Source organism: Osmerus mordax, chromosome 15, assembly GCF_038355195.1.
Source record: "Osmerus mordax isolate fOsmMor3 chromosome 15, fOsmMor3.pri, whole genome shotgun sequence".
In the NCBI taxonomy this organism is placed as follows: Eukaryota; Metazoa; Chordata; class Actinopteri; order Osmeriformes; family Osmeridae; genus Osmerus; species Osmerus mordax.
This window is the reverse complement of record NC_090064.1, coordinates 12,929,630-12,941,772: the sequence shown is the minus strand read 5'-3', so window position 1 is coordinate 12,941,772 and position 12,143 is coordinate 12,929,630. Positions and strand designations below refer to the sequence as shown.

Sequence of the window (12,143 nt, the reverse complement as noted above, 5' to 3'; positions counted from 1 at the left end):
ATACAGGAGAGACCAGGAAGAGACATCTCCACACTCCTCCACACAAACAGTTTGGCAATGACAGAGGGGTGGGGCTAGGAAGGAACACCAAAAACACAGGGATTGAAGGGCCTCGATCGGGACATCTAATTGAATGTGTGTGTATGTGTGTGTGTGTATCACATACAGTTTTACAACCTCAGCTGTGAGGAATAGTCCTAATCAGCAGACTTTGCTAAGCTCATCCTCACAGGACTACAAGATGATTAAACTGAGGATTACATGTCAGTGTCACACCTGGTCTGCACAGATTTGTGTCTGTGTGTGAGTTTGTGTCTGTGTGTGAGTGAGTGTGTGAGAGAGGCAGTTGTAGACCCGTTTGTCTGTCAGATAGACAGACTGATTGACAGGATGATGGATAGGTCTGCTGACTGACTGACTGATCATAGCTGGTGTTCTTTATCTCAGTGGAGTTCTCTAACTACTGTTGCGTTTGTTCTTTTGCTTCTATCTTTTACTTTAACTGAACTGCCTTAAACAGATGAGGACAGTATTTGAGATTTTCTCTATTGTGGTCCTGTGCTGTACTGCTAGAATGCCGAAAGCAAATTTAAATGTTATGTATATATTATGGACGATTAAGTTATTATCTCCATTTGGAGATATTTAAACTCCTCTGTCCTTGTGCAGGTAACTGCAGGTGAAAAAGGAAGGTCATGTTACCCTGTTCGTTATATTCACGTACTCCAACTCTATTTTGTGCTCCCTCTCTATATTTCTTCTTCTCCTTCTCTCTACACCTTTAAAGATCTGTTATATACGACAAGGTCACAACCTTTCTCCTCTCCCTCCTATAATCCTCAAAACTCTTCATCATTCTCCTCTCCTTTACTCAACCTCCCCTCTATTCCTCAGCTCCTCCTACCCTCTTCTCCCTCCTCCCTTCTTTCTCTCATACACCCCAATAGAATCATGACACAGCGGTTCTGAGGTGACAAAGAGGATGATGGCAGCCATCTTGTTCCTAAAGCTGCCAGTATGCAGGCAACCGGGGAAGACGGTTATCGGTGGAGACAGGCGTAAGATGGACGAAGATGATGCAGAAAGATAATTGGGCCGTAAGAGGAAGTTAGTTTACTAAGAAAGCGGCCTATCAATATCACAACACAACTGATCGGACTGCAGGGGTAGGCGGGAGGAACCGGGGCAAGGGGTATAAACCGAGGGGAGGACATGGAGGGGGGCAGGGGGCAGAGAGTGGGAGATACAGGTTAGCGGGGAAAGAGGGGGGAGACAGGGAAGAAAGAGGAGGATAAAGAAAGGGAGAGGAAGGCAGCAGGGAAACTGCAGATACACGCACACAGCAATGCAGCTGGCTGTCACGTCTCCATGCAGGCGGAGCGGAGCTGGACCAGGTCTGACCGGCTTATATTTACGGCCATCATTACAGAGAGGAGGGAAAAGGTTGCTATTTAAAACAGATTAAGAGCAGGGACAGAGATTAATGCTTGCAGGCGTTTTTACGCACTGCAGGGCCCTCGTTATGCTGTTAAACACACACACACACACACACACACACACACATTCTGCTATGGAGGACGTGAGATGTTAACGGGAGGTGGACTGCGGACACAGCATGGAGTAGGACCTTCACGCACACACAGATGTACGCACACACATCCACCAAGATAAAGAGACAGAAGTCTCCTCTCTTCCCTTCCCCTGTAACAGAGGAGAAGACCAGCAGTGGTCAGGGATTCTAGCCCCTGTCCTGTCATTATGTCTGGGGTTAGGGGGTGAGAGGAAATCATTCTGTAGATAATGTATCTCGTTGTTCTCCATATTCGCAGTGTGTATGTTTTTTGTGAGGGTGTGCAATAAACAGTGTGTGTGTTTGTGTGTGTCTTACTTGGGGTGAGTGAAGCGGTCTTCCAGAGTGACCTTCTCCACCAGATCTCCTCCCGTGGTCCTCACCAGGTCGTAGAAGTCGTTGGAACTGTACCCCTCCGCAGGCAGCCAGAAGGAGATGTCGTTCATTAAGGGGGGGTACTTACTCAGCGGCTACGGAGGGAGGGGCAGGAGAGACAGAGAGAGAGCAGATGACAAAGAGATCAAAAAAGAGAGGAGAGAGAGAGAGAGAGAGAGAGAGAGAGAGAGAGAGAGACAGAGAGAGACAGAGAGAGAGAGAAAAACACACATTAATGTTGGCATCGCCGCATTGTTACCAGCGGTTCCCATGGTGAAGGAATGTCCCACAGCAGTATTTATTCAGAAGCTTTCAGAGAGGAAGAGAAGGAGCTGACGATGAAGAGTAACACAATAACCCGGGGTGCCAGAAGAAGAACTCGGACAGACCAAGAGAGAGGATTCCTGTTAGTGTGTGTGTCCGATATTGTGGGGGAAAACAAATCACTCAGTGTTTTCTGGTGCCCCAGCACTGCTACAGGAAGGCAGGAACACATTAAAGGTTAATGTTGTGTGAATAGATGTGTCTTCATACTAGATCTGAACCAGATGGAGGCAAGGTGTAAACCCTCCAGAAGGACAGAAAGACCCAACCACATGCTTCTAGAGGAGATTCTCTCTCTCTCTCTCTCTCTCTCTCTCTCTCTCTCTCTCTCTCTCTCTCTCTCTCTCTCTCTCTAGAGAGAGAGAGAGAGAGACATACACGCCAGACATACAGGTAGGCCTCTGGGTGTCTCGAGAAGCCAGGGGCTGGAGTTAGCTTGGGGCCCAGCGGCGGAGCCGGCCTAAGGTTCTCCTCCCACTCTCTTCTCAAGGAAGATGTCTCGCTAATTAAAACAGCCAAAGAATACCTCTGGCTCCCTCGAAATGAACAGCACTGTGTGGGGTTCTGTGTGTGGGTTGTTGTGTGTCAGTGTTTGTGTGTGAGCCATCATCCTTGCAGTTCTTTCTGAGTTACCTGAGGGGTTTGGGGGGTAATAAAGGGGTGATACCAGGAGGGAGAAGAAAGATGGAAGGACGACCGCTCCTGTCACAGCTCATTAGAGGCCCAAACAGCTAGAGACAGAAGGGGGGAGACAGGAGGGGAGGGGGGAGACAGGAGGAAGGAGGCATGTGGGGAGGAGGGGTACAGTAGTGGGTGAGTTATGAGGGGAGTGAGAGGGGTAGACGGTCTGGGAAACTAGCTGAAACAAGAGGCTGAGGGGGATCCCTCACCCCCCTCATCCCATCTCACCACCCTCATCCTATCTCACCCCCCTCATCCTATCTCACCACCCAACCCTCATCCCATCTCACCCCTGTCATCCCATCTCACCCCCCTCATCCTATCTCACCACCCAACCCTCATCCCATCTCACCCCCCTCATCCCATCTCACCACCCCACCCCATCTCACCACCCCACCTTCATCCCATCTCACCCCCTCCCATCCCAGTCTGTCTTGTGCTAACTCCCTTTCCCTTACACGGTCTAATCAGATCTTATCTAACAACTCTTAATCTCATTGGCCGAAAATGCTGCACTGATTGGCCTCCAGTAGGGCTGCGTTCATGTTGTGGTTCAGTTGGAGTGGCTTTGTTAAGACTTTACTGACAGTACAGACACTTTGTCTTGGCATTGTGGGTCTGCTCATGACTGTAAGTGAGGCGGACCCCTGGGTGGAGGCTGGGGTGGTGGAGGCAACACAAGCAAAGCAATGCGCTTAGATAGACTGTGACATGGTTGTGTGATAGTGGTCTCACCTGGAAGGTGACAGGCTGGTGGATGTCTGTCAGGTGGAACTGTTTCAGGAAGCGTTCGTCCTGACTCCAGAACAGACGGATGTCTGGGATGCCGTACAGAACCATGGCCAGACGCTCCAGACCCAGCCCAAACGCCCAGCCCAGCTTGTTACCTGCTCCTGCTGAAGGGAGAAGGAGAGTGAGGGAAGAGGAGAGAAAGAGAGGTCAGATCCAGGTCAAAATCCACCCGCACTACGTAAATTCAAGAAAGGATCCAAAAATATTTTAAGCAAAGGGGTCTGGCCTGGAGATGGAAGCCACCCATGTTAAGGATACGATTGGTTGTCATGGTTGTGTTTGTGGTATTGTCTGTTCCATGATTGGTCTGACTGAGAAAACAGTTATTTGCCTGGTGTCTGTCTCTGAATCTCTCCTGTTCTCGTATTTCCCTCCCTTAACTCTCCCTCCTCCCCCTGCCTCCCTCTCCTCACCCACTCCCTCCATCCCTGTCCTTCCCCTCCTCTCCCTCCCTCTCCTCTCTGCAGAGCAAAGCAGCTTTCTATGGTAATGAGCAGAGGTTGTTAGGTCACAGAGAGCAGAGGAACACATCTGAATAAATCTCTACTTCATAAAGGAGGCAGCACACATACACACACACACATACACACACACACACACACACCTCTTCATAAGACAGAATCAATCAAAATTCTTTCTCCATTACCCTCCCTCACTCCCTCCGTGTTCTTTCCTCCTCCCTCCCCTTCACCACCACTCTCTCCATCACTCACTCCTCCATCCCTATTTCCTCCACCTCGCCCACCTCCCTCCATCCCTCCCTCCTTATACACAAAATGAATACATTTACCACTAATGAGAGCAGCACATGGATCATATTAAACATCAGGATAAAATCCCCCCTCTGGTCTGAGAGGCTAGCGTGCGGTCTGAGAGGCTAGCGTGTGGTCTGAGAGGCTAGCGTGCGATCTGAGAGGCTAGCGTGCGGTCTGAGAGGCCAGTGTGTGGTCTGAGAGGCTAGCGTGTGGTCTGAGAGGCTAGCGTGCGGTCTGAGAGGCCAGTGTGTGGTCTGAGAGGCTAACGTGTGGTCTGAGAGGCTAGCGTGTGGTCTGAGAGGCTAACGTGTGGTCTGAGAGGCTAGCGTGTGGTCTGAGAGGCTAACGTGTGGTCTGAGAGGCTAGCGTGCGGTCTGAGAGGCTAGCGTGCGGTCTGAGAGGCTAGCGTGTGGTCTGAGAGGCTAACGTGTGGTCTGAGAGGCTAGCGTGCGGTCTGAGAGGCTAGCGTGTGGTCTGAGAGGCTAGCGTGTGGTCTGAGAGGCTAGCGTGCGGTCTGAGAGGCTAGCTTGCGGTCTGAGAGGCTAGCGTGTGGTCTGAGAGGCTAGCGTGCGGTCTGAGAGGCTAGCGTGCGGTCTGAGAGGCTAGCGTGCGGTCTGAGACGCTAGCGTGCGGTCTGAGAGGCTAGCGTGTGGTCTGAGAGGCTAGTGTGTGGTCTGAGAGGCTAGCGTGTGGTCTGAGAGGCTAGTGTGTGGTCTGAGAGGCTAGGGTGCGGTCTGAGAGGCTAGCGTGCGGTCTGAGAGGCTAGCATGCGGTCTAAGAGGCTAGCGTGTGGTCTGAGACGCTAGCGTGTGGTCTGAGACGCTAGCGTGTGGTCTGAGACGCTAGCGTGTGGTCTGAGACGCTAGCGTGCGGTCTGAGAGGCTAGCATGCGGTCTAAGAGGCTAGCGTGCGGTCTGAGAGGCTAGCGTGCGGTCTGAGAGGCTAGCGTGCGGTCTGAGACGCTAGCGTGCGGTCTGAGACGCTAGCGTGCGGTCTGTTCAACCCAGGAGGATGACAGCTCTGACAGCAGCACACAAAACTCCACCCTTCTTTACCATGATACAGTATTTGACTGTAAGAATGATTGGGTTTACAATACAAGGACTTCATTGATTATGTTTAACCGCGACTACAGTGCTGTATCATGTAGTTAACCTTGTTGATTATGTTTACCTGTGACTACAGTGCTGTATCGTGTAGAGTTAACCTTGTTGATTATGTTTACCTGTGACTACAGTGCTGTATCGTGTAGAGTTAACCTTATTGATTATGTTTACCTGTGACTACAGTGCTGTATCGTGTAGAGTTAACCTTGTTGATTATGTTTACCTGTGACTACAGTGCTGTATCGTGTAGAGTTAACCTTGTTGATTATGTTTACCTGTGACTACAGTGCTGTATCGTGTAGAGTTAACCTTGTTGATTATGTTTACCTGTGACTACAGTGCTGTATCGTGTAGAGTTAACCTTGTTGATTATGTTTAACTGTGACCGCAGTGTGCAGTGAGGGACCATGTGTGTGTGTGTGTTGTGGTGTGTGTGTCATGGTGTGTGTGTCATGTGTGCCAGAACTTAGTGCACGGGAGGCCCACACGTCAGCCAACAGGATGGCACAAATACACAGCATCAGAGGATGACCTCATACCACACACGAACACACACGCACGCACGCAAACACATATCTCATCCCCGTACACACCCGCACTCCAGTGACGCCCGGCCCCTTCCCAGGACCAATCAGAACAGGAGGCGGGGCCTGTGGAGGGTAGTGGGCGGTGCATATGACGGTCTACACATTGTCGCGGTGACATCAGTAGTTCTAATCGCCCTTGGCAACGCTCAGTCTCGCAGCGTGACGCCATCGTGCCATCTCTCTCTCTCTCTTTTTACGGATTTCTTTCTTTCTCTCTCCTTTACTCTTTCACTTCATCCCCCCCTCACTGTCCCTTATCCTCCTCTAATCCATTCATCACTCAATCACCGTCATGTTTTACTCAGAACTGCTTCAAAAATCTCTCTCTCTCCTTCTCCTCTGTTAACCAATTCTCTTTGCCCAGCCCACTTTCTCTCCTCTATTTCTCTTGCTCTCCATCACTCACTGCTAGTGCCTGTTATCACCTCTCTCTGCATCCCTGCTGCTCACGCTCTCACTCTCTCTTTCTCTCTCCCTCCATCAATTTGCTCTCCCTCGGGTTTCATTTCCTTCATCACTCCTCTTGTCTCTTTCTATTCTCCTCTCTTCCTTCATTCTCCCACTCTCTCCATTCCTCACTAGAGACTGCTTTGCAGTCACACCCCTCTTCTTTCCTCTCACACCAACCACCTCTTCAGGACTTTCCCTCCATCCCTCCTCTTCCTCCCCCTCCTCTGTCTCTTAACTCTCCTCTACCTCATTTCAGTCACATGCAAGTGTGTGTGATAATGTGTGTAGGATTCCATGTCTGTGTGAGAAAGAGAGAGTGTGTGTGTGTGTGTGTTAGTGTATTCTAGTGTGTGTGTGAGCTAGCTTGTGTATGAGTTAGTCTGTATAGTCTAGTGTGTCTGTGTGTGTGAGAGTTAGTGTGCGTGTTATCTAGTGTATGTATCCATATGAGCAAGGCAGCAGAAATGTCAGTTATTGATTGGCCCCCTGTGCTTCTCCAGGTAACATTTTACCTGTCAGAGAGGGAGAGGGGGGGGAGAGAGAGGGAGAGGGAGAGAGGGGGGGAGAGAGAGGGAGAGGTAGAGAGAGAGGGAGAGGTAGAGAGAGAGATAGAGAGGTAGAGAGAGAGAGAGAGAGAGAGAGAGAGAGAGAGAGAGAGAGAGAGAGAGAGAGAGAGAGAGAGAGAGAGAGAGAGAGAGAGAGAGAGAGAGAGAGAGAAAAAGACAAGGCAGGAGTGGAGTCTTTATGTTTGGTTGACCCGACTCGAACCCTGCTCTGTGTTCTACAGGAGAGTTGATGAGAAGGAAGGATCTAACATGGAACCACCTCCTGTACACAACTGAGTGTCAAGTGTGTTCAACAGCAGCTGTAGTCGTGTCTGCTACTGCACGCGATGCTGATACATTCAATGAGTCCCGTATGCATGCAGTGATTAATATACATTTTAGGAACAATATTGGTTCTGGTCTGTTTGGAGGTTCGTATATTGAACCATCATTATGAATAAATAATGCAGGGTACGTAAATTATGCAGTTTGATTAGTAACCAAGTCAAACGTTTATGTTGCTATGTATACATCAATATGTTCAGGGGTAGATGGGAGGGAGGGAGATATATATATAGATAGATAGATAAAGAAGAAGAGAGGCAGAAGTGTTGTCTCAGAACACGGCTGCAGAAGGACAACTGCAGAAGTAGACAGATCGAGGAAGAGGAGAGAGGGGGATGGGAGATATGGAGGAAGGAAGAGGGATTAGGAGAGGGATAGAGGGAGAAAAGAGAGCAAGTGGGAGAGAGAGAGAGAGAGAGAGAGAGAGAGAGAGAGAGAGAGGGAGGAGAGCGAGAAAGAGAGGAGAGAGATGGTGTGAAGCGACAAACCCATATCACCTCCATGCATAATTTAAACTTCTTCAGCAGCGATCAAGAGATTGTAACTTTTGTAGCATCTGTTTAATTCATGCCACAATGAATAACGTCGCCAGTGAAAGAGAATAGGACGATTACAGACCAACCCGTTTCTCTCTTTCTCTCTCTCCCTCTCCTCGCCCCCTTGTCATCTCTCTTCATCTTTCCCCAACTTATTTTTTCTCTCTCCGTCCCTTCTCTCTTTCTATTCCTTCCTCTTCTACCTTTTATCTGTCTCTGTCTTCCTCTCTTACCTTCATGTGACCGACACTAATACTGTATATGTGTTATTATACATGTAGACCATGACCCTACTGAATAACATATACTGTATTCTTTAGAAGTTAGCGCTCTCATTTCTTTTTCTCTTTCATCCATCACTCTCTCTCTCTGCCTCTCTCTTCCTCTCTCTTCCTCTCTCTTCCTCTCTCTTCCTCTCTCTTCCTCTCTCTCTCTCTGTCTCTGTGTGTTTCCTAATCTATCTCTCTGCCAGTCCCAAATGCCCCAGGCTCCAGTTCTCTTCGTAACGTCAGTGAAGGCCAGAGCCACAGGAGCAGCTAATTATTCATACAAGGATGACAAGGCGGCTTAACCTGCTCTAAAAGGGGGATAAAGGACTAAGCTCTGGCAATGTAGGTTCAGGAAACCCTCCTCTATCACTACTCATTTACAGCTAATCCTCAAATTAGAACCTGCATGACCATACGAATACTTGAATATCAGGTGGTTAACTTCAGAGGAAACAATAAAGAGAGAGAGAGAGACAGAGAGAGAGAGAGGAGTGGGCCTATTGCCCTGTCCTAGACTGACCCCTGCTATGAAGTCAGGAAGGTCCCTCGATAGCATCACAGACACAAATATTGTGTAACCTGTCTCATTAACATATTGTATCACACTAAAGACCATAATTCCCATGAATTCCTCCTCTTCCCCCTCCTGCTCCTCCCCCTCCTGCTCCTCCCCCTCCTCCTCCTCCTCCCCCTCCTCCTCCTCCTCCCCCTCCTCCTCTTCCCCTTCCTGCTCCTCCCCCTCCTCCTCCTCCTCTTCCTTCCCCCTCTTCCTCTTCCCCCACTTCCTCCTCCTCCCCCTCCCCCTCTTCTTGCTCCTCCTCCCGCTGATCTCTCTAGGTGTGTTTCTCTCCCAGAAGGTGGCCAGGGGATTAACACAGCAGCAGTTCATCTGCCTGCTGACCCTGCATGCATTAACCATTCCAGGTAGGAGAATATGTGCATCTGTTGCTGCTGCTAATTTGAACTGGTCTGATTACACCTACTGGTCTGTTGTGTGAATGTGAGAGCGTGTGTGCGAGTGTGTGTAACCATAGCGGAGAAATGTAGATCATTTTGAATTGATAAATGAGTGTGTATTTATTTTGTCAACTACTTCTTTACTCTAAACTCCTAAAAAGAGGTTATCGTTTTAGATTCCCTAACGTCTCTTAAAAGGAGACACTGTTGTCTAATTAAGTAAACCCCCTCAGAACCTCTAACATGGACTGCTCTCTTTTCATTAGGACCTGCATCTATCACGGTCTTCAATAGCCAGTCCATCTCACCCAACTTCATTTAACTGTGGTCTTGCAACTAACTGGAGGAAGCTGAGGTATCCCATCTCTCCGTCCGTCTATCCATCCATCCATCCATGATAAACCTCCTGTGACCTTGACCCTGTGACCTTCAACTACAGACAACTGCGTCTGTGTATGAAACCTACTCAGAGGGGGAGATTAGAGAACGGCTGAGGTAACCATGACAACACCGCTGTTCCAAACTCATACTGAACTCATTAGTATGCAAGCCCCTCCTACACATCGCATCTGCCAGGTGAATGGATAGAGGAGATGAGGGCGGAGGTCAGTAAGTAATCTACCGAATGTCACTTTAATGCCGCCAACGTCCCTGTGATCTCTCTGGGGGGAGAGGGGGGTTATTATGGGATGTCTCTGAACGCTGGACTGAAACTGTCACCTGTCACTAGAGCTGAAAGGACCGACGGACAGAGAGAACATCTTGAGATGCTAGACCTTCACTGCAGCAACAAGACATACATCTCATTCCTAAGCAAAGCTGTCCCATTTCATTCATTCACTCATTCATTCTCTCAGTCGTTCATAAACTCGTTCATACAACCATCGTGTTGCAGTTTAAAGACAACTTTTGGTTTTGTTACTCAGACAACCCCGTCACTGGAGCTGGTATGTATTATATCTGTCTTCAAACCTATTATGGCCATCCAATAATACTCCAACCATGAACAGAAAACACACATGTGTGTTTGTGACAGTGGCAGGTTCTTCTGGTCATGTGGGCCTGGTCCTGTCCTGATACAACACAACTCTGATACAAGAACACAGTTCCACCAGAGTCCATTTCAAACAGCCAGACACACACACACACACACACACCAGTACCACCTGGGTCTCTGGCTAATATCCCAGTGCTGGTCTCTCTATAGTCTCCCTGAGGAGGACCAGGCCACAAGCCTCTAAGCCCAGGATGAACACTGCAGCAGAGGCTGTGTGTGTGTGTGTGTGTGTATTTCCTAGGGCTAAACAAAAGACCAGTCTGTCATAGGCCTGTGTAGCCAACATGACAGTCTGGCTGCTATGGAGCTACCTTCTCTCCCCTCTACTAGTGTCAGAGTTATTGCCGGAGCACCCCCCCACCCCCCCCCCCCTCCCCCACACATACACCTCCTCGGGAAATAAGCCCTTCAATTAAAGCGCCATGACAACCGTTTGAGTTTGTTTTACCATCGTTGTGGCGAGCAGAGGCGCTCCCTGAATCTGACCCCGCCCACATGAGAAAACCACAGGAACAACAGAGCTCGTTAGCAGCTAATAGTCTGGTCTGGTCTCACACACACACTTTTTGGAGGATGCCTTCATTAAGTGGTGCTGTTTAAAACTCTGGGAAAATAAACACAGACATTAGTAGTGTAAACACACACGTACAAACATTTTTCTTTACGTGGGAACCTCGGCAGGGTTGTGATCTCATGTGATAAGGTAGCATGTTACCGAGCGACGATGCTGTCCTGTTCTACTGCTTCTCTCTTCCTCTCTTCTCTCCGTTCCCCTTCTCTTCTCCTTCCCTACTCTCCCTTCTCCATCCCCTCCCCCTCCTCCCCCTTCAGGGACAGCAGACTATTTCTGGCGAGGAGCCATACACACGCGCACACCCACCCTCTCTCCCGTGCGCACACACACACACACACTTACACAAGGCAGGCTGTTTACCATGCACATCACATTCAGAGACAGCTGAGTCAGCAGAGAGAGACATGCATAGTCACGTACACACACACACACTTTTGGCACACAAAGACACATACAGTAGGGACATACAGAGACATCATCTGACACGGACAGCCTGATGTATCTCTCTGTATGTGTTTGTATGTGTCTGAAGCTACAATACCTGTGTGCCTCATGTGCTCGACACACACACACACACACGCTTACAATGTGCACACATTGCACACACATCACTGGATGACAGCAGGAGGTGTATGACGTCCTTAGAAGTCATCCGTATGGCTCTGTGTGTGTGTATGGAGTCTCTGTTCATTCACCATGAACCACCTGTTCCTCATAGGCCGAAGGATGTGAAGGACTGATGACAGCAGGAGCATGACTCCACACAAGCTGACCAGCCCCCCAACAACAACAACAACAACAACAACAACCACCACACAAACAACAACAACCACCACCACACAAACAACGAGAGAGAGAACAATCAGATGAATACTTTCACACAGACACACGCACACAGTGCCTACTACCTCTGGTATATTCTCCATGACGTGTTACATAAGGAGAGCCTGGGGGCATTGCTTTGCATTCCTTCATCTACCTCTCTCTCTCTTTCTCTCCGTTCAGCTCTACCTCTCTCTCTCTTTTTACATACAAACAAAACATTTCATTCGACTTTGTTCCTTTTTCAGCTTTTTCTCTTTCTTCGATTTCTTCTTCATTTCCTCTCTCAACTCCTCCTCTCTCTGTCTCCCCATTCATCTTCACTCTGTTCCCCACCTCCCTTTCTACTCCTCCCTCCCTCCCTCGCCCTATCCCTCTATCACCTTCTCTTCTAGCAT

At 49.1% G+C, this 12,143-nt stretch overlaps 1 protein-coding gene across 1 annotated transcript in view; it reads right to left on the bottom strand.

Moving 5' to 3' along the window:
• fars2 (phenylalanyl-tRNA synthetase 2, mitochondrial) overlaps window positions 1–12,143 on the bottom strand; it is a 74,536-nt gene that overhangs the window by 13,844 nt on the left and 48,549 nt on the right. Inside the window, exons 2-3 of the mRNA XM_067251339.1 lie at window positions 3,686–3,850; window positions 1,889–2,040 (exon numbers count right to left, since the gene is read on the bottom strand). Coding sequence (XP_067107440.1) covers window positions 1,889–2,040; window positions 3,686–3,790 — 257 coding nt within the window. The 5' untranslated portion in view covers window positions 3,791–3,850. The remainder of the gene's footprint in view (window positions 1–1,888; window positions 2,041–3,685; window positions 3,851–12,143) is intronic.